The 23,103-nt window shown below is 35.6% G+C and overlaps 1 protein-coding gene across 1 annotated transcript; it reads left to right on the top strand.

The window, feature by feature from the left end:
* The first annotated feature begins 9,278 nt into the window (after positions 1-9,278).
* On the top strand, positions 9,279-10,365 carry LOC116556860 (olfactory receptor 6C74). The gene has a single exon (XM_032286202.1). The coding sequence runs from the start codon at positions 9,361-9,363 to the stop codon at positions 10,297-10,299; it is 939 nt and encodes a 312-aa protein (XP_032142093.1). The 5' UTR covers positions 9,279-9,360; the 3' UTR covers positions 10,300-10,365.
* The last annotated feature ends 12,738 nt before the right edge of the window (positions 10,366-23,103 follow it).

The raw sequence follows: 23,103 nt of genomic DNA, 5'->3' as shown, positions 1-23,103 counted from the left end.
GCAAGCATGCCAACATATAAAACCCCAAGTCAAAGATCAAATTATGCATTTGAAACGCTCAGTTGCCCGCTTGGCCCTCTTCCAAATGTACTTTATTGCCTTTTGTTCCCGCTCTATACATTTTAATAAACTTTCACTCCCGCTCTCAAACTTGCCTTGGTCTCTCACTCTGCCTTATGCCCCTCGGTCAAATTCTTTCTTCTGAGGAGGCAAGAATTGAGGTTTCTGCGGACCCAAATGGATTCACTGTTGCTAACATTATCCTTAAAGGTATATAAATAGCGCTATTCAGCAAGAGATTTTGTTCATTGATGTTCACATTCTTTACATTCCTGCTGCAAGATAAAGCATTCAAATTACTTTTTTTTTTTCTGTTCCCAGGAATCACACTGAAATGTGTAATTTTTTAATAAGTTCTAATACTTGTGAACATTGTGTGATTCTAGATAAAATTGGAAATTTAAACTTTACAGATTTCTCTTTGATTACTCATATTCAATATATTTTTAAGTTAATACAAAACAACACTAGAACTAATCAACTATTTATCTTATCAAGTGATTATGATTTGTTTACTTCCAGAGAATGCCCTTAAGATTCCATGTAAAATTCTGTTTTAGTCATCATGCACTCCTTTTATTTGTTAATTTACTTATTAGTTAATTCACTTCTTCCTTGAATATGTATTTATTGCAAACTTGCAGTGGCCCAGGCACACTTGTCTTTTTTTTTTTTTATTGTACTTTAAGTTCTGGGATACATGTGCAGAACATGCAGGTTTGTTACATAGGTATACATGTGCAATGGTGGTTTGGTGCACTCAATAACCGGTAACCTAGAGTAGGTATTTCCCCTGATGCTATCCCTCGCCTATCCCCTCACCCACTGACAGGACTTAGTGTGCGATGCTCGCCTTCCTGTGTCCATGTTTTCTCACTGTTCAATTCCCACTTATGAGTGAGAACATGCAGTATTTGGTTTTCTGTTCTTGTATTAGTTTGCTGAGAATGATGGTTTCCAGTTTCATCCATGTCCCTGCAAAGGACATGAACTCATCCTTTTTTATGGCTGCATAGTATTCCATGGTGTATATGTGCCACATTTTCTTTATCCAATCTAACTGATGGGCATTTGGTTAGTTCCAAGTTTTTGCTATTGTAAACAGTGTCACAATAAACATACGTGTGCATGTGTCTTTATAATAGAATGACTTACAGTTCTTTGGGTATATACCCAGTAATGGGATTGCTGGGTCAAATGGTATTTCTACTTCTAGATCCTTGAGGAATCACCACACTGCCTTCCACAATGGTTGAACTAATTTACACTCCCACCAACAGTGTAAAAGCATTGCTATTTCTCCACATCCTCCACATCTGTTGTCTACTGACTTTTTAATGATCTCCATTCCAACCGGCGTGAGATGGTATCTCATTGTGGTTTTGATTTGCATTTCTCTCTTGACCAGTGATGATGAGCTTTTTTTCATATGTTTGTTGGTTGCATAAGTGTCTTCTTTTGAAAAGTGCCTGTTCATATCCTTTGCCAACTTTTGATGTGGTTGTTGTTCCTTTCCTGTAAATTTGTTTAAGCTCTTTGTAGATTTTGGATATTAGCCCTTTGTCAGATGGGTAGATTGCAAAAATTTCCTCCCATTCTGCAGGTTGCCTGTTCACTCTGGTAATATTTTCTTTTGCTGTGTGCAAGCTCTTTAGTTTAATTAGATCCCACTTGTCTATTTTGGCTTTTGTTGCCATTGCTTTTGGTGTTTTATTCATGAAGAATTTGCCCATGCCTATGTTCTGGATGGCATTGCCTAGGTTTTCTTCTAGGGTTTTTATGGTGTTAGGTGGTACATTTAAATCTTTAATCCATCTTGAGTTAATTTTTGTATAAGGCGTAAGGAAGGGGTCCAGTTTCAGCTTTCTGCACATGGCTAATCAGTTTTCCCAACACCATTCATTAAATAGGGAATCCTTTCCCCATTGCTTGTTTTTGTCAGGTTTGTCAAAGATCTGATGGTTGTAGTCATGTGTCATTACTTCTGAGGACTCTTTTCTGTTCCATTGGCCTATACCTCTTTTGGTACCAGTACCATGCTGTTTTGATTTCTGTAGCATTGTGGTATAGTTTGAAGTCAGGCAGCGTGTTGCCTCCAGCTTTGTTCTTTTTGCTTAGGATTGTCTTGGCTCTACAGGCTCTTTTGTGATTCCATAGGAAATTTAAGGTTGCTTTTTACAATTTTCTAATTCTTTGAAGAAAGTCGATGGTAGCATTGAATCTATAAATTATTTTGGGTGGTATGGCCATTTTCACAATATTGATTCTTTTTTTTTTTTTTTTTTTTTTGAGATGGAGTTTCGCTCTTGTTACCCAGGCTGGAGTGCAATGGCGCGATCTTGCCTCACCGCAACCTCCGCCTCCTGGGTTCAGGCAATTCTCCTGCCTCAGTCTCCTGAGTAGCTGGGATTACAGGCACACGCCACCATGCCCAGCTAATTTTTTTGTATTTTTAGTAGAGACAGGGTTTCACCATGTTGACCAGGATGGTCTCGATCTCTTGACCTCGTGATCCACCCGCCTCGGCCTCCCAAAGTGCTGGGATTACAGGCGTGAGCCACCGCGCCCGGCCCACAATATTGATTCTTCCTAAACATAAGCATAGAATGTTTTCCATCTGTTTGTGTCCTCTCTTAATTCCTTGAGCAGTGGCTTGTAGTTCTTCTTGAAGTGTCCTTCATATCCCTTGTAATTTGTATTCCTAGGTACTTCATACTCTTTGTAGCAATTGTGAATGGGAGTTCACTCATGATTTGGCTCTCTGTTATTGGAGTATAGGAATGCTTGTGATTTTTGCACACTGATTTTGTATCCTGAGATTTTGGTGAAGTTGCTTATCAGCTTAAGGAGAGTTTGGCTGAGACGATGGGGTCTTCTAAATATACAATCATGTCATCTACAAATAGAGACAATTTGACTTCCTCTTTACCTATCTGAATACCCTTCATTTATTTCTCTTGCCTGATTAACCTGGCCAGAACTTCCAATACTATGTTGAATAGTAGTGGTGAGATAGGGCATCCTTGTCTTGTGCCCGTTTTCAAAGGGAGTGCTTCCGGTTTTTGCCCATTCAGTATGATATCGACTGTGAGTTTCATAAAGAGCCCTTATCATTTTGAGATAGGTTCCATCAATACCTAGTTTATTGAGAGTTTTTAGCATCAAGCGCTGTTGAATTTTGTTGAAGGCCTTTTCTGCATCTATCGGGATAATTGTGTGATTTTTGTCTTTGGTTCTGTTTATGTGATGGATTACATTTATTGATTTGCTTATGTTGAACCAGACTTGCATCCCGGGGATGAAGCTGTCTTGATCGTGATGGATAAGCTTCTTGATGTGCTGTTATATTAGGTTTGCCAGTAGTGTATTGAGGATTTTCACATCGATGTTCATCAGGGACATTGGCCCGAAATTTTCTTTTTTTGTTGTGTCTCTGCCAGGCTTTGGTATCAGGATAATGTTGGCCTTATAAAATGAGTTAGTGAGGATTCCTTTTTTATTATTATTATTGTTTGGAATAGTTTCAGAGGAAATGATACCAGCTCCTCTTTGTACTTCTGGTAGAATTCTGCTGTGAAACCGTCTGGTCCTGGCCTTTTTTTGGTTGGTAGGCTATTAATTGTTGTCTCAATTTCTGATTCTGCTTTTGATGCTTGCTTTTTTTCTTGCCTAAATTACATGTACAGTATTGTATTTTTTTTGCATTGTAATTTTTTTGAAATTGGACATGACATATAAAGTAATAGGAGCTAAGGTAAATTGCCTTCAATGTGAAGTTTTATATTAATCTGTCTAGGAATTGGATTGTACTTCCTGTTTTCTGTAGTTATGTTTCAATGGTTTCAAATTCTTCCAGTGTCCTATTTTGTGGCACCCCTGCCTACTCTAGATTTCTCTAGGTAAACCTCCTCAGAGAAAGTCTGCATTGTGCTGCCATAAAAAAGGATGAGTTCCCTCAGCTCTTTCTACCTTTCAGCTGTTAGATATCTTTATTGGCTGTCATGGAGGCCTCTTGATTATCACACTTGATCTTCAATTAGTGGTAAATCACTCTCAGTTCTCAACTGTGTTTCTCGAAGGCTTGAATGTGCTCAGCAACAGCTATCCAATTTTGGGGTCTTTATTATTACTATATCCTTTGTACCTTCCAAAAAAGTGACAACTTGCACATGCCAGTGCAATTTCCTTCAACTATATTGCATTCCAATTTATTACTGACGAAATTTTAACAATTTCACCCATATTGTATTTTAGAGTTATCAGTGCTTCTCCTACTATCCAGTAGCTGTCTTGTGGTTCATCCAGCATTGCTTACATTCTGTTTTTGTGTCAGTTTGCTGAGAATGATGGTTTCCAGCTTCATTCATGTCCTACAAAGGACATGAACTTATCCTTTTTTATGGCTGCATAGTATTCCATGATGTATATGTGCCACATTTTCTTTATCCAGTCTATCATTGATGGGCATTTGGGTTGGTTCCAAGTCTTTGCTATCATAAACAGTGCTACAATAAACATAAGTGCATGTGTCTTTATAATAGAACAATTTATAATACTTTGGGCATATATCCAGTAATGGGATTGCTGGGTCAAATGGAATTTCTATTGCTAGATCCTTGAGGAATTGCCACACTGCCTTCCACAATGATTGAACTAATTTACACTCCCACCAACAGTGTAAAAGTGTTCCTATTTCTCCACATCCTCTCCAGCATCTGTTGTCTCCAGATTTTTTAATGATCACCATTCTAACTGGCGTGAGATGGTATCTCAATGTGGTTTTGATATGCATTTCTCTAATGACCGGTGATGATGAGCATGTTTTCATATGTTTGTTGGTTGCATAAATGTCTTCTTTTGAAAAGTGCCTGTTCATATCCTTTGCCCACTTTTTGATGGCATTGTTTTTTTCTTGTAAATTTGTTTTTCTTTGTAGATTCTGGCTATTAGCATGGTACTGGTACCAAAACAGAGATATAGACCAATGGAACAGAACAGAGGCCTCAGAAGTAATGCCACACATCTACAACCATCTGATCTTTGACAAATCTGACAAAAACATGCAATGGGGAAAGGATTTCCTGTTTAATAAATGGTGTTGGGAAAACTGGCTAGCCATGTGCAAAAAGCTGAAACTGGACCCCTTTCTTACACCTAATACAAAAATTAACTCCAGATGTATTAAGACTTAAACATGTCTTAAGACATGTGTTAAGATGTCTTTAGACTTAAACATAAGACCTAACACCATAACTGTAGAAGAAAACCTAGGCAAAACCATTTATGACATAAGCATAGGCCAGGACTTCATGACTAAAACACCAAAAGCAATGACAACAAAAGCCAAAATAGATAAGTGGGATCTAATTAAACTTAAGAGCTTCTGCACAGCAAAAGAAACTATCATTAGAGTGAACCAAGAGCCAACAGAATGGGAAAAAACTTTTGCAATCTACTCTGTCTTTTTCTTATCCTGCCCTGCTGGCTGTAGATCTACATTCAAGATGGCAGTGTTAATTAGGTAGACTTTCTGAATGACTGCATAGAGTAAAACATCACCGTCTCACCTCTCCTAACAAACACACACAATCCCTGCCCTACATGCTGCGTGTTTGACCTTAAATTTTCAAAAAAATGCTTTTTATTTTGTTAAAAGTGGCAAAACTATTCTGAACTATTGGAATTCAGGATAGTGATAGGCTTGAAGGGTGAATGACCAGAGGAAGCAAGAGCAAGAACTCTGGATTACTGCTAATTTTCTGTTTTTTCATCTGAACGTTACTCATGTGAATATATTCACATGAAAGGTGACCAAACTGTATATTTAGGATAATTGTATTTTATACATCATTAAAATCTTTTAAAATGTGTACTGTTTAAGCCTCAATAATTTAAAAATTTATCTGCTGTGGCAGTTAATATTTAAGTACTCAGTAGTGGAAATGTTAAAAAGTACATGCATTTGAAATATAATTTTTATGTAGAACTGACAAAATTTTCCTACAGAATGGATGTGGACACTTAGTAGGTGCAAACACATTTCACTCACAAGTGTGTATCCTGAGAAACTCAACATTGGCCTTATTTCTATTCAATCCAGTTTTTTTATACTTTGGACCCTGATGTAGTAATGTCACCTCACACACTATTTTCTTTGCTAAGGGTAACATAGCCTAACTTTCTAGATTCTAAAGCTGATCGTCTCTAAATATGCCACAGGAAAAGATAGCATTTAGAGTGAACCTAAGGAGGTACAATATAAGTCTTTATTGAATTAATCAGAAGCCAAAATTTTAGTAATGCTCTTATGTTATTCCACACTATAGATTGGTGAGTTTAATTTTCTTTTTTGAAATGTATTTTTTATGAACATGTAAGCCAACTTAAGTGTTTTTTAAACTATATTATCGTTTACAACATATAGCCACCTCAAAGTGTAGTTCTTTTCTGGTATTTAAACTTGAGCTTATAAATCATAGCGTTTTGCCACTCAATAAAATGATTTTAATACCTCTTCAACATCCTAGTACAATAGTCTTCAGGGAAATGTTTCCTTCTATTATAAAATTACTAAATCAGTTAATCCTCTTGAGACAAATGTATCAAAAGGATTATATTCTTCCAGTGTTAAAAACTGTAAAATAAGCTATTGTATTCCTCATATACACTAGAAACATCTCAGGGTGAACAACAAGCTATAAATCTTCTCTTTGTTCTTCTGCTATCTTTATTATATATACATATACATGTATATATAGAAGAGACATGATAAAGACAGATATATACTCCAAATTTAATACAGTGTAAAGATCAGGAGAAGAAATGAACCAGGTAAGATTCATGTCATAATAAAATCTTCAAGCCTAAACATCCTGAGTGTGTGTTGCTGATGTTAATGCATTTTTGGATGAGAAATATGGACAAAAGCAACATAAAAATATGAGGATATGCAACATTCAGAAATTACCTCTGTGCTGGGACTCACCTAAAAAAAGACAATTGGAAATCAAATTGCTACTAAATAAAGGTTTGGAAAAATCATGTCTTATTTTAATCATACTAACTTTGTTGAATGAAGGTAGATAAAATAACTTCTTTGTAAAGATATTGAAACATTGTGGCATGAAATTATAACTAGTTTTGCTTTTGTTTTTACAAAGTAAACATTAAGCTGACCATTTGAGAAGTTAAACTGAAAAATTAATTGTGTTATAAGACAGCTTTGAACCTTTCACTTTGCAGAAATCTGGTTTTGAAGAAATATTCTTCACAGCATACAGTAGAATCCCAGAAATACATTTTATTAAATGAACGCATTTTCCTTTCTATAATTATAATTGCATATGCCTCTAGTATGCATAATCTTTGTAAATATTGTGAAATATGACACTGGACAAATAGACTTTTTCCTGAACTTGAAAACAGTTTTCCCTATACATAGTCATTTTGCATTCAATGTTATTTAAAGATTTCATGTAAAATCTACTTCTCCTATCCCAGAGGAATCTATCTTACCTACAACTTGCCAAAAGAGCCACAGTCGCCTCTGGGATGATAATGGTGGTTGGAAACATATGACTATTTTACTGTCACCCAGCAACCATTTTATTATGAGATTAAGTAGAAAATTAATGCTGTCAAGTAGATTATAATAGTTGTTGTCATTGCTGTTTTGCTTTTTATTTTTAGATTTTGTAATTTAAATTTAGGCTAGACAGTGTCCATATAAATTGCTTTCCGACTGTGTTCTCTGCCATATAACTCATCATTTGGTGATTGAGGTTTTCCTGTGTTTTTTTGAGCTTTAATTTAAACGGTGATCTTTAATTTAAACGGTGATCTTTAATTTAAACAAAACTTCCTAATGAATATGGATTACATTTAAATGACCATAGGTTCTTACAAAATAAGATCAATCAAAAATAATGGGAAAGGCAGGGGGAAAAAGTACAAAAGAAAATGAAGAGACATTGGGACAAAATTTTAGTTATTTGTAAGCATTTATAATCACCTGAAATGCTTGTGTATGTGTTTCACCCCAGAACTGGAATATACACAAGGTAATAAGGTTCACATGCAACTTAACGTGTGGCACAACATTCTTCTTAGGGTAAGTGTTGTCATTATTAAGAAAAATTTGGTGACGATAGACTTTTCAGGTGATAAACATGGGGACCCAGGTATGATCTGGAAAAAGATAGAAAAACAAGAAAAATGAAGAAGTTGACATAATTTTGAATTGCTATGTGCTGAACTAGGAAAAAGAGAGAGGATGTGAATAAGATACAGAAGAAAAGAGATGACCAGGGCAACAGGGAGAAACATGAAAAGCAGTGACACTAGTGAAAATTACCAGATACGTCCAGCTAACATTTTGATTGACTGATGGATTTAGAGGTGGGGTCTTGCTCTGTCACCCAAGCTGGAGTGCAGGGCCATGATCATAGTTCACTGAAGCCTTGAATTCCTGGGCTCAAAGCAACCTTCCTGCCTCATTCTTCCAAATAGCTGGGATTATAGGCACAAACCACATTTTATTATTAAATAGTTTGTTTTATAGGACCCTCCTCTGTCACTGCAAATATTCTGCAAATGTACTACGTAAACAACATAAGGATTATGTATGAGAATATGTTTTATATCTGCTTGGGTAAATAGAGAAAAGAGAACAGAGTAAGATAAATGTAAATTCAAGTTTTCAGGAAAATTGGGAAAGCAGAGCTAAAAATGGTCATGAGGATGTAGATTCTGGAAAGTTTTTAGAAGTTTGGTGAGAGCATTGAATTCCCACTGTGGAAGCCAAGATATGTTTAAGTCAACTTTACTTTGATTTTAAAAGACAGAGTTCTCAGCTGAAATCTGAATTAATGAATAGCAAAGTCTAGGAAAGAAAACTAATAAACACAGAAAAAAAATAATTGAACAAAGAATGAATCACCAGATGGTATAAAATAAACACTTCAGAAAAATTCAAATACAGAAAATTTGAAATATTATGATAGTTCTTGTGTTTGTTTTTACATTGACATGATTTTATTGATGCAACATATTATCCCTTTCCAATGCTTAAATTTATGGCCATTGAGAAAACAGAACAAACTCAAAACGTTGCATTTATTTAGCAACACTTAGAGTAAAAATCACATAAGCTAATTTTTATAGGCTGCTGTTAAGGGAGGTTGGGTTTGGGTGTGGGTAGCAATGTATTTATAGTGGATCTCAAGAAAAATGGGTATCTCATGCAGACCTTTCCTCTTCTGTTCTAATTTTTCTTCTTATTTTTAAAAATAGAAATCAACTATGAGAAACCATACAACAGTAGCAACCTTTATTCTTCTTGGACTGACAGATGATCCACAATTACAGGTGATCATTTTTCTTCTTCTTTTTTTCACCTACATGTTGAGCATCACCGGGAATTTAACCATCATCGCCCTCACCCTACTGGATTTGCGTCTCAAGACACCCATGTATTTCTTCCTCCGAAATTTCTCACTTTTAGAAGTCTCATTCACAACTGTCTGTATTCCCAAATTTCTTGTTAGTATGGCAACAGGTGATAAGACCATTTCTTACAACAATTGTGCAGCACAGCTGTTTTTCACTATTCTCTTGGGGGCAACTGAATTTTTTCTTCTGGCTGCCATGTCCTATGACCGTTATGTGGCCATCTGCAAACCCTTGCATTACACCAGCATCATGAGCAACAGAATTTGCAACTTGCTGGTCTTTGCGTCATGGATGGCTGGCTTCCTAATAATTTTTCCACCACTCCTTATGGGTCTTGAGCTTGATTTTTGTGCAGCCAACACCATAGATCATTTCTTCTGTGATGTTTCTCCTATACTTCAACTCTCTTGCACAGACACCGACATAATAGAATCAATGATGCTTCTCTCAGCCATTTTGACACTCCTGGTTACACTGGTATTAGTGATTCTTTCCTATACAAATATTGTCAGGACTATTCTGAGAATACCTTCTTCTCAACAGAGGAAAAAAGCATTTTCTACATGTTCTTCCCACATGGTGGTCGTATCCATTTCTTATGGCAGCTGTATCTTCATGTATGTGAAGCCCTCAGCAAAAGAAAGAGTGTCATTAAATAAAGAGATAGCTCTGCTCAGCACTTCTGTTGCCCCCATGTTGAATCCCTTTATTTATACACTAAGAAACAAACAAGTTAAAGATGTTTTTAAGCATATAGTCAAAAAGATTGAACTTTTCTCAGTGAAATGAATCACTTTAATGATATTGTTAAGGTTATGAGTAAAATAAAACAAGAGTGGAGTATGTACACAGTTTTTCAATTTTGTATTCAAAATAATATTACCTCTTTTTTGACTTATAATTTTCATTATGACCTTCCTAATCTCCAAAGCCTAACCTTCACTCCCATCTCTCCCTCATGCTAAGAGCACGTACGAAAGATACTTCTTGGTTTTGGTCAAAATCATTTGCTCATTATTTAGTGCCTCTTTCATTTCCTCTCAAAATTCTCTCAGAGGAAGACAAAGTGACACCTCAGTTTTTCCATGCTTCTTTCCACTCTTCTGGAATTTAGGGACCCAAATTGTCGTACATTCTACATAGAGTTCAATGGACTACCTTGGTCTGACCACTTAATGAGTGCATTATTGGTGGATACAAAAGTGAAATCTGATTTCTTTCTTAGTGTTTAGTAGAATCTTGAAGCAAATCAATTTAATGGCATTTCTTTAATTACACAGTTTAATAGCTTCAATTTTTTAACCAAGCTTAGAGATACAGTGTATTTTCAGAAATAAACGAAAGGAAATTCAGAGAGGTTAAAGTATTACTGCCATTGCAGCTATCTTATAGAAATTATAGCTAGCATTTATTGATTGCTTACAAGGTGCCAAATTTTATTAAATTTATTAATTTCATCTTCAAAACACTATAAGACAGGTATTTTTATGCTCCATTTATGGATAAAAATATAAGGCATAAGGATTAAATAATTTTTTGATGATAAAAACAAAAGCCCAAGGATAACAAAATGAAGCCTTCATGTCCAGTCATTGCCTACACATTTTTGTGAAAATCTCTTTCTGCTCTTAAGTCACTTAAAATGCAAAAGAACAGTAAGGTTTTTGTAGAACATTCTACAGATTTATGGATGACATAGAGAAAATTAAAATTTTATAGCTCTACAGAGTACTTTATTTTTCAAATTAAGTGATTTGAACATTAAAATTAATATAATGCCTAATCATGTGCAAAGCAGAGTATTTCAAAACTTTTCCTTTGAATGGGATCATATATCAATGTTACAAAACAAAAAAAAAACTTTTTTCTGAAAAACTAATGTCAGTTTCCTCAATAAATATTTGTCTGTTAGTTTCCACATAAGGTAACTGATGACCTTATGAAAAACTCTGATAGGATTTATTTTTTTGACTTATAACATTATTATATACATTTTATCTTAATATATTTCCAGGTATATGTAACTGTCAGATCCCCAGGCTAGCTAGAAATTTTATATGAATTTTATGAGCATTAGTGAGAAGCTTTGTATGTATATTAACTGGGGAAGTGAGAAGCTGAGAAGATTCAAATAGACATTTTAATAGTAGCCATGTATGTGTAAATGGTTTCCATAATGCTGCAATACTTTAAGAATGTTTTGTTTGAAAATAGAAAATAAAATATCTAGGAAGTATTCTTCAGCTTTCACTATTTTGCTTTCTTTGCATCAGGAATTTATATAGACAAATAATTCTACTTTATAAATAATAACTACACTCAAGAAAAGTTGACTCAAAATGTTTGAAACCTCACAAAAATTCTGATCTGGAATATCTCAGATTTTCCTGTGAACACTGTTCTCCACAATTTAAGTTGTTATCAAATGGAAATATGCAACATATTTATTTTCTAAGTATTACATTGCTTAATTTTAAAACTTATTCTTCATACATGAACTCTAAGCTCAGCTCTTTTAAATGTCTGCTATATAGGTAAATCCATAAAATATTTGATGTAGATTAAAAACTATAATTTCTTCCCTTTTTCTTCATCCAAAAATAATATTGACAACTCTGTGAAATTCAGAAATATACTTAGTAGACTTAACTACTTAGAATAGATGAATTTTTTTTTCTATTTCTAGGCTGTTTGTAAGTAGATAATGGAAAATGCAAAAGGAAAGAAACTCTAGTACTAATTTATGATGGGAAAAGATTAGTGAAGGTCATTTTTTACTTAATTTGAAATAAATCACTAGTAATCTGACTTATAGTGTAAATACCAGAGATCAGGGTCTATTATAGGAACTTATAATTTTTAAATTGTGCCAGACTTTTAAAAATTGTTAAAATATCACTTGTTCATGTGTATCTCATGTCTAATATTCATTTTTCTGGAACTGAAAAGGGAAAAAATAATCAGCTGTTTTTCACCAGTATTAGGTTGGTGCAAAAGGAATTGCGGTTTCACCATTAAAAATAATTAAAATTTCACCATTAAAATTTAATTTCACCACTAAAAGTAATGGTGAAATTGCAGTTCCTTTTGTACCAACCTAATATATACTGAACAAGTATTCAGACAAACTAGACTCAAGATATGTCAATTGTCTATTATATAGCCTTCCTGCCTTTGATCTCTAACTCATCTTCCACATTGCTGTTAGAATACTTTCTAAAATACAAAACCATCATGCCACCACTCTGCTAACATATTATTGATGGTTCTCTGCTGCCTGCAAAATAATAACAAAATTCCCCCAATATGTGCATTACCTGGCGTTTCCAGTTTTGTTTCTTATCTCTTCCAACTAGTACTTCCATGACTTAACCACACTAAACAGCTAAGTACATTGCAAAACTTGTGTGCTGTCATATATATCGAATGCCTGCCTATTGCCTACTAGCTTCAATCATCAAAGTTAATTAAAATGGATACTTCTGTGGAAGGCTGGTCGACAAGTATTAGTCACTTCATACTCAAACTTTTGTAGTGCTTGTAGTCAACTCTAGATGGTGCTTATCAAAGCATGTGTAATTAACTGTTTTTTTTCCTGCAACGAACTCTAAATCTTATAGTTTTCTACATTCTCTTCATCCAATGCAGTGCCTCGTAAGGAAAAAATAAAACAAATAAGGCAGTGAATGATAGGAGATTAATATGTTTGCCAATAAAATAAGATTAAAGTGTGGCATTTGATGGGGATTAATATAAAAATGTAAGCTTAGATTCAGAATGTCTATTATAGAATAATTAATGGATTGGACTTGATGACTAGGAATATTAAAAAATGTTTAGGTGTTAGAAAACTACAAGATTATTATAAATATGGAGTGTTTATGAGCATTGAAGAGATAATTAAATTACATGAGACACTAAAGTCCCATTTTATCATACATATCTCAAAAATTCTGTTTAGTTTTATCCTTTAAAATGAGCTTTTGAAAATTGTTTGAAGTCAAAGAATAATCAACATTGTCATAAATTTAGAAATTATGTCACATGAGAAAATATTTAGAGTGCTAATAATATGGAGCTTGAGGAAAAATTGCTTATAAGAAAAATAAATGCTATCTTCAAATATTAAAATCACCATGGTTTCAAAAATTATGGACTTACTTTTCTTTCTATAAGCATAGGTGTGCAACTGGTGTTGATCAAACACTCAGTTAGTAGATATATATATGTATTTTCATGGTATGTGACCATTTATTAGTTCATAATTTATATATAAACAATGGTATAAATATTTTGAAATTTTAATGGAAAAATAGGAATTAATAAAGGAAATTATACAAAATAATCAATATGTTTTACAATATAACTTTACAGTATAACTTTTAATTTTACTGATCTTACAAATATTTTAATTTAATTAAATCTACTTTATTACACTTGCAAATACTTACATAATTCTTGTGTGAAATGATCTGCAAGTCTTAGTCCAAGTTTGTTTTACCTAGTACTTAGTTACGTGGGTTGCCATAGCGCAAAGTTAATGCTTCATAATAATGTGGATCCACCTTAAAGAAGTGAACATCACAATATTTATCCTTCAATCCCATTCAAATTTTTTTTGAGTGACTACATTTCTGTTTTCCCTAATGTTAATCAGCTGTATTGATTCTGCATTTTTATATAATTTTTTAAAAGCACACAAATGTTTTATGGCCGAATAGGAACAGCTCTGGATTGCAGTTCTCAGCAAAAACACAGAGGGTGAGTGATCACCACATTTCCAAATGAATTTTTAATGCCCACAGACCAGGAGATTCCTAGGCGAAAAAGCACCACGAGTCTCCAAGATGGCTGTTTCAGCCAGTGCAGCAGGTCTCTGCCCAAAAACTCACACAAATCCAGGCGCCATTTTAACTGGCAACTGGAACGCCTGGGAGACAGAGTCGCTCATTCAACGGAAAAAAAGGAGGCTGAAAAGGGAGCCGGTGTTCTGGCTCAGCTGATCCCACCCCTACAAAGACCAGCAATCGGAAACACTCTGAATTGAGAGTTTCACAGCAAGCACAGCTGGACCCAGGAAACACTCTGAATTGAGAGTTTCACAGCAAGCACAGCTGGACCCAGGACAGTCCAGTTCTGTAGGGAGAACGGTGTCCACCATTACTGAGGCAGTCCACCACTACCAAGGCAGTCCCCATGTTTGATTTTCTGTTCTTGTGTCAGTTTGCTGAGAATGATGGTTTCCAGGTTCACCCAGGTCCCTACAAAGGACACGAACTCATCGTTTTTTATGGCTGCATAGTATTCCATGGTGTATATGTGCGACATTTTCCCTGTCCAGTTTATCATCGATGGGCATGTGGGTTGGTTCCAGATCTTTGCTATTGTAAACAGTGCTGCAATGAACATTCGTGTGCATGTCCTTATAGTAGAATGATTTATAATCCTTTGGATGTATACCCAGCAATGGGATTGCTGGGTCAAATGGAATTTCTATGTCTAGGTCCTTGAGGAATCGCCACACTGTCTTCCACAATGGTTGAACTAATTTACACTCCGACCAACAGTGTAAAAGTGTTCCTATTTCTCCACATCCTCTTCAGCATCTGTTGTCTCCAGATTTTTTAACATCCACTCTTATAAGTAAACACACTGGCATTCTGTTGTCATTGTAATTAAGATTAGCTCAGAAATGAGATTGAATAATCTCTGAAAAATCCATGCTTCATTGATTTCACTGTACGCCTTTCTTGGAAAAGAACCATATACCTTTTGAAGAACACTAGTGGAAGATTTAGATATCAATATGCATGACAGTTTTGCAAAGATAACTTTCTTCATAGGTTCTGGTTCTATGAAATTATTGACATCTATAATTGAATAAGGAGATTTAACTGCATTATGATGGCTAATTTATTCTTCCTTTCACTTATTCTAGATTTCTTTCAATTATATGAATCAGTTAGAAATGTAATGGGCTGCCTATTTATTTTAGTCTTAGGAACTCCATGATCTGTCATCTACTGCTAAAGTACATCATGCAATTTTGATAACTACTTTGCCCATACTGACCAATAAGTAACCACAGTGATTATGCCCAAGTCATGTAAGTGCTATTACATAGCCTCTGCCTTCCCATGATCCATCATGTCCATTGAAATCAGGGAGTTCATTTAAACAAAAGCATCCTCCCTCTTCATTTCAAGCCAGTGGTGACAATACTTTTAAAAGCTGCTAGCAAATACCATTGTTAATATTTTAATATCTTGTCAAAAGATTTTCCTCTGGGTCTTCTCCAGTTACACAGCTAAGGATATGTAAGTAAATTGCATACAATGAAGCTGTTCCACATTGCAATTTCTCTACATTTTGGATTTATATTTACACATATGGAGCACACACACACACACACACACATATGTAATTTCCAACTGGTATCCCTCCAGATTTCCAATCAAGTAACTTTCACAAAAGGTATCTGGTAAGGATGTAAATTTAACCAATATTGCTATATAATAAACTGCAAGATCAGAGCCTACCTTTGTTTTCAGCACCAAATGACATGAAGATTTAAGACATAATAAATTTATTTAGGACAGTCGTGAATTTTATGGTTTGCTGATTATTATTCAATATAAGATAATAATTTAAGGCTACAACCTTGTAATTTCTTTCTTTAAGAACCTCAGTGTGGATAGAAATTGCCTTCCCATGTTATAGCACGTGCAGTACTTGTATTTCACATGCTTATCATAGTGCTCTCTATCCCCTCCTTCTAGTTTGAGAAAGCTCAGCCTTAAATATAAGCTTCTTTCGAAATGGTAATATTTGATGCCATAGACTTGTACTATTTCATCTTCTTATGGTTGCAGCACTCTCCTCAGGCACCTCAAGATGACATTAACCAATTCTAAATTCCCCTCCATATGGATCTATTTCGTGCAACCACTTGTATTACCAATATACCAGTTATCACTGTTGGGTTGCAATTCTCCATGGAATTTCTACACATTTAATGTTAAGCTTGGTCTAGATTTTTTTTTACAAAGATGTTTTTATATCACTCAGCTTTGAAAGATAGAAATAATACCTCCCTCCAGGGCAGAAGGCAGATTTGTTTCCTGACTAGGATTATAAAATTAATGTCTCCCAGTGTGGCCAGTTTGGGCAGGTTTTCTAGCTATCTCTTTAAAATAGTGGGAGTTCCCTAAGTTCAGGATTTTGCAAATGTGTTACAGACTGATTGTTTCTGCTGTACCCATGGACACCCCTCTGCAAGGCACCCCTGGGGACTGGGAGGCAAGGGGAACTGATGCAAACATTAAGCATATAGCATCTGCTATGTCCTGAGTGATAACATTCATTGATATTATCTCTGACTCAGAAGTCTTGTGCTTCCTGCCAGAACTTATGAACTATGGCTGGCTAACTTACTACATCCCTTCCAGTTTTCTTGACAATTTTGGTGGAAAGGATGGGAATGCTGACAGGGGTATGCCTTTCAGAATGAATAAAGGTACGAGGGTCTGGGCAAGGTTAGAGTAGAAAAGACTTTCCCAGGTTCCAGTCATAGATTTTCTTGTCCAAGTGGTTAATGAAAAGTGAGTCCCCCACTGTCCTACCTGTTAATGAGGTTAATGAAGATGAGAGTCAGGAGGTAGAATTGGAATTAGCTATCTGAGAATTGCTTTTTCTTTTTTCTCACTTCTCTAAATATAAGAAAGAAGGGTCAAGTATTTCCAAACCTGGTAGAGGGCTTTAGATATAATAAAAACATAGGAAGTTTATCTGACTCACAAGCAGACACATGAGCTGGAAAAGAAATGTGCAAAGACTTGCAGTTTAAAGTCAGGCATATAAAGTTTGAACATTGTCACACCCTTCCATCTGATTAGAAAACCCTGGACAACTGAAAGACAATTTACTTTTCTTGAATCTATAAGAAAACAGGTTGAAGCGGAAAAATGACAATATAAAGCCAAGAGAGAGTGGCAGCCAGAGCGTTACAGGTGACATCTGCCTACCTGGAACAGAAGCCACTGAAGCAACAGACTAGTAGAAACACTTATGTGCAAATTTTGATGAATTGCTGAAGATTGAGTGTGGATGAGAATGAGAATATGAAACTTCTGTGTGGCCACAGTCTTAAGGAATTTCAAACACAGTAAGGGCTTTACCTCAAAAAATTCCACCGGGTTCTCATGGTCAATATTTGGGATATAACCTCTTGTGTCTCTGGCTAGAGTAGGGAAGAGTAATCACTGTGAAGTATACCCCGAGCCTTCTCCATAGCAAAGATTTCCACTACACGAGAAAAGATTTTGCTAGAGTTGAATCCCATCTAAATGAAAGGCATCCTCCTGCTCTGTCCCTTGGTAGCCTTCCTGCCACACCAAAGGAAGGACTTAGCCAATAAGTGTCAAGCATTTAAAGAATTGAATTGGCACTATTGCAGCCTGTGAAAGAGGCAGAAGCCAGGAGGAAATAGATATGCTGCTGGAGAAACACCTGTGACGATCACAGCCTGGGGACACAGGCCCACTAAAAGACAGAAGACAGTAAGCATATATTTTAAAATTTTTTTCTTATTCTCAAGTGATCTAAAAGATAACAGTTTATTTAAAGCAGTAATAGTAATAATGGGTGATATTTAAATTGAATGACACCTGTGTTACTGTGGCACATCATGGCAGAAAGTGGAAGGATAGGCCGGGCATGGTGGCTCAGGCTTGTAATCCCAGCACTTTGGGAAGCTGAGGTGGGTGGATCACCTGAAGTCAGGAGTTCAAGACTAGCCTGGGCAACATGGTGAAACCCTGTCTCTACTAGGAAAAAAAAATAGTCAGGCGTGGTGGCGGGTACCTGTAATCCCTGCTACTCAGAGGCTGAGGCAGGGAGAATTGCCTGAATCTGAAAGGCAGAATTACAGTGAGCCGAGATCATGCCACTGCACTCCAGCGTGGGCGACAGAGCAAGACTCCATCTCAAAAAAAGAAAGAAAGAAAGAAAGTGGAAGCGTTCAAAAAAAAAAAGCGCACATGAGGAGAGGAAGAGAATAAGAGCCAAAAGGAGCCTGAACTCATCCTTTTATATGAATAGTTCCATGATAACAAGCCCACTTCCGGGATAATGACATGACTCCATCATGAGAGCAGAGCCTCCATAGCCTCATCACCTATTACCAGTCCCACATCTTAATACTATTATAGTGACAACTACATTTCAACATGTTTTGGAGGGGACGCAGAAACTATAGAAGCTCTCATATCATGTAAAACTTATTTTAAATAAATCTGTGTGCTTTTATTTTGTTAGTCTGTCTTTTGTGTTAGTGATCTGACATGAACCTAAAGTGGGTGAGAAAAAGATATATATTTTTTTCTTTCCTATGACACAGCAAGAAAGAAGATAAAGTGGGATCTTAAAAATATATGATAGTACAATGGGAGAAAGTAGAAAAAGAGGATAAAAAACGGAATAGAACATATTGATAGCGTTCACAGTATGTTTCCCAGTGTACGGAACCCTGGCATTTCAGAAAACAGCAGAAGCAGGGAAGTCACTTTCACTTTCTCCTTACTGCTTTTCACCTGAAGCAGGCCACAAAGCCTAGCTGAACTTTCCCTGAATTTGGTCATAAAACTTTCACTCTATACATGCCTTCCCTATACTCAAAGGAAAGAAACGTTCTATCTTTGAAGACACAGTTATGCCAAGAAGAACCTGAAGAAATAGGTCATGCTAAGTTTGTCCAGTTTATTAACTTAGAGCTTGCCTTTGCAAAAGTGTCCCTAAACATGCAGAGTATATCCATCCATAAAATGGGGTACTATTCAGCAATGGTAGGAATAAGCTATCAAGCCATGCAATGACAGAGAAGAATTTTAAATGCATATTTCTAAGTAAAAATCAGCAGACTTACAAGGCTATAAATTATTTAATTTCATTTATATAACATTCTGGTAGAGGTAAATTTATAGAGAAAGTAACATATCGGTGGTTGTCAGAACTTCGTTGGAGTAAGAGTTAAGTGAGGAAGCATAGGGAATCTTTGGTTAGGATAGCAAAACTATTCTATATAATAACGTAAAGATGAATACTTAACACTGTGCAGTTGTCAAAACCAGTAGAACTTTACAAAACAAAGAATGTGTGAAAACTCTGTGTGAACATTTAAAAAATAGCATCCATGATATCACAAAAGAATGTGGAAGAATTTAACTGTATTACAAATGTGTGACATAACCTCACTGAAGGGGACAGTGTAAAAAGTTGCTGACCGAAGTGACTTTGGAATTGAGTGAAGTCAGTAAGACTAAAGTCAAAAGGAACTATACATAACCAATGTAGTCAAGTTAATAAAGTTTTCTCCCAATACACATATATACTGGAGCTGAATGATTAATCAAGTGGATGGCAGATGATGGAAGCCAGCATCTCACGGTTGCATTAGGAGATGGCAGATAAGGAATGATTCATGTGATGGCATTTTAAACACGGTGACAGTATAAACTAAAGTTTAATTCTATAGATATATATACACAGACTGGTACTATAAAATATTTATAATTGTGTGTCTAGACATGGGTTAGAATAAACACCTATCTTTCCTTGCTCTGTTACCTGAGAGGATCGAGAAGCAAAAATAGTCCAGTAGCAATAAGCATACCCAGTGCCCAAATCTTGGTTTTTAACACCATTTTCTCAAAAGAAAAATAACTAGAATCAGGTTGCTGATTGAGTTGGGCTCTATGCTTCTAATGCAGATCCTATCATTGCATGATGTATTTGCAGCTCCCATCAAAAGTTGATCTGCTTTTCTCACGCTGGGGTAGGCCGCATTGCAAGGAATGTTGTCTCCTCCTGCTTTTGGCAACCTGATTACCTTGGGTCTATTGGTAGTGCCTCGCCAGGTAGATGCTGTTTCAGGTTACTGATTAGTTGACTATGGTACACAATTGTGATCTTTGACACGTATCTGTGTCCCGTCTTTAGATCCTCAGAAGATCTAGAGTTTGACAACTTTTATTGTCCAAGCTATTCAGCAAGGACTAATAGTCTCTGCCTCACTCATCTCTTCCTGATTCATGCACCTAAGTAAAGCAATATGGCCATTGAATGCAACTGTCCCCAGACCTGGCCACTCATCTTCTTTTTGGTAAAGATCAAGATAAAAGTGGTTGGGAAATATATAGACTTACTTTGAAAATTCAAGATTCCATCTCAGTCATTCAAAGGATGAGGTAACTCTCTTTTCCCTAAGATCATATCTAGATAAACCTGGTGCCAAACCTTCCAGGTGGTAATTGGGACACAAGGAGGCCTAAGAAATGAAAGTTTAATACTTGTTAAAATTTTTTAAAATGTCCTTTTTCTTCATTTATCTGACTCTTCTAGGTGAAAGATCTGAATATGAGTAGGGTGTGACTGGGAGAAAAAAAAAAAAGGTGAAGCTATAGCTACTGGAACGGAGAACTCGGATTTGAAGGAAGTATAGGTAGAGAAAAAGCTGGCATCTGAGGAGAAAACACCTTAGATGTTCAGGGGCCATGGAGAGAGGTATTAGTAATATTTGCCTCTAAGATGAATCCTGGTCCCTTCCTCCAGAAGAAATCTTCCACTGTATGTCTCCCCAAATGCCACAGAAGCCTTAATTTTAATTGACTGCTGGGTCTTCCATCCTTTACCAGATGGCTCTGTCAGGATAACAGAGACAATACGGTACTATTACACCACCTGCGTGTTTCTTTCTCCCACTTGATAGTGACAGGAGGCAGTCAAATGCCTAGGCAGATCGGGGCACGTCCCCAGTGAAACCCCACCTCCAAGCCGAAGACAGTTTAATGCCTGAAATGCCAAGCTACAAGTTAAATCCTTGGACTGAATTGAGAACCTATCTTCCCATTTGGCACACTTTCCTCTGATTGATCCCCCTTCACCTATTTTACATAAACTTTCCCTTTCTGAATTGGTTTTCTACATTGTGCGGCCACCTTTGAGTGGTATCTTCCTTTTTTACTGACCAGAGTATTAATGTCTTCTAGTGGGAAAAAGTTAGGCAGGTTTGCAAGTAGTCTGTAAAAAGATTGGCAATTAACTATGCTTGGGGTTCCCCATTTGTGAATTGGGTGCATTGTGTGCACATTAGGGCCTCCTCTATATTGTCATCCACCTGTAAGGGAAAAGGGATTCTAACAAGAACATGAAGGATGATTCCAGGAAATGGCACAAACCATCTATGTTTCCATCACTTGGCCAAAATTTAGCCACATGGTCACCATAAATTGCACCAAAGGCAAGGGCATGGAAACTTCTATTAATATGGAAGAAGTGGAAAATGATTATCTATTGTTAAATATGTTTCAGACCACTAGACAATATCCCAAAGACTGCAGAAAATATAACTTGCAGAAAAGAAAGTCAAGTTTACATAGGACATGAAATGTTCAGTTGTACCTGATGAATTAGTGATGTGCATTTAGCTTGAGGTAGAATTTTGTCTATGACAGACTGTGTTCTCCATTTTATATTCCCATGTTTTAGTCTCACATAAAATAACTTTTTCTTTTTTGTGTCTGTTAATGGTTAATGTAATATTTCAATTAAGCTAAATAATGTTTATAAGTGTAAGTATACTTAGCTTCAAGCTTCAACATTTTAAACAAGAAAAGCAAGGCACAATACATTTTTATTATTTGTGGTTAATGCACAAAATAGCCCAATTTCCCTTGAGAAACAGTATCATATTTAAAAATACACTTTGATGAATACTGATACTATATAATGCTTCCAAATCCTCATCTATATATCTGGGATTTCAAATCATGGAGATGGGAGGGCAAACACATTGGGGCAATCTACACTGATTTCTCTGGAGACATAGTTTAAAGTAGTTATTTTTAAATATGTATTTTGTTTTTAAAGTTATGCAGTGCCTCAAGAGAACATCTGAATAACACATAAAATGATCATCCTTTGGGAAATGGTGTTCTTCGATCTGATATTTTCCTGAGAGTCCTTCATAATCTTTATTTTTCTTCAGGGCACAGAAAGCATTAAAACTCCAAGGGATCAAGAGTTGATTAATTTTATGTGGCAATTTTATGTGGATTAATTTTATGTGAATTTTTAATTTTAGTATTACATACAGTGCAATACTACTTAGGAAAACATTCAATACATAGATAATTAACATATAGTCAAGAGGAATTTTAATACACTAGTCTAACTGCAGTAAAATAGCTGAACAAACCATTTTCCAAGATTGCCATTTATAGGTGAGAAATAACAATCATAGATTATGTGACAGAGAGATTCATTCAGAGAGAAATGTAGTATCAATATGCTTGATTCAGACTAATGATAAAGGAGTTAAATATTAAAGCAGAGATGCTTTTGTCTAAATAAATCTCTGTCTACACCTTTAATAATTTTTGCGTGTTTTGCATAAATGTTTTTATTTTAAAATTTTGAAGACTTATATAACTCCAAATGGTAAAAAATAATTAATATTTCTAAAAGCTAAAGGTAATATTTCCTTCTAGATAAGTTGTGACTAAGGTTTGTTCTAATTTTAGCATTAAAGCCTTAATC

Source organism: Sapajus apella, unplaced genomic scaffold (genome assembly GCF_009761245.1).
Source record: "Sapajus apella isolate SASKATOON/1434 unplaced genomic scaffold, GSC_monkey_1.0 scaffold2, whole genome shotgun sequence".
NCBI classification, from domain to species: domain Eukaryota; kingdom Metazoa; phylum Chordata; class Mammalia; order Primates; family Cebidae; genus Sapajus; species Sapajus apella.
Note: the sequence above shows the minus strand (reverse complement) of the source record. Positions and strands in the feature narration are given on the sequence as shown.

Excerpts from the sequence above, each read along its gene's own strand:
- LOC116556860 (XM_032286202.1), top strand. The coding sequence starts at position 9,361 with ATGAGAAACCATACAACAGTAGCAACCTTTATTCTTCTTGGACTGACA.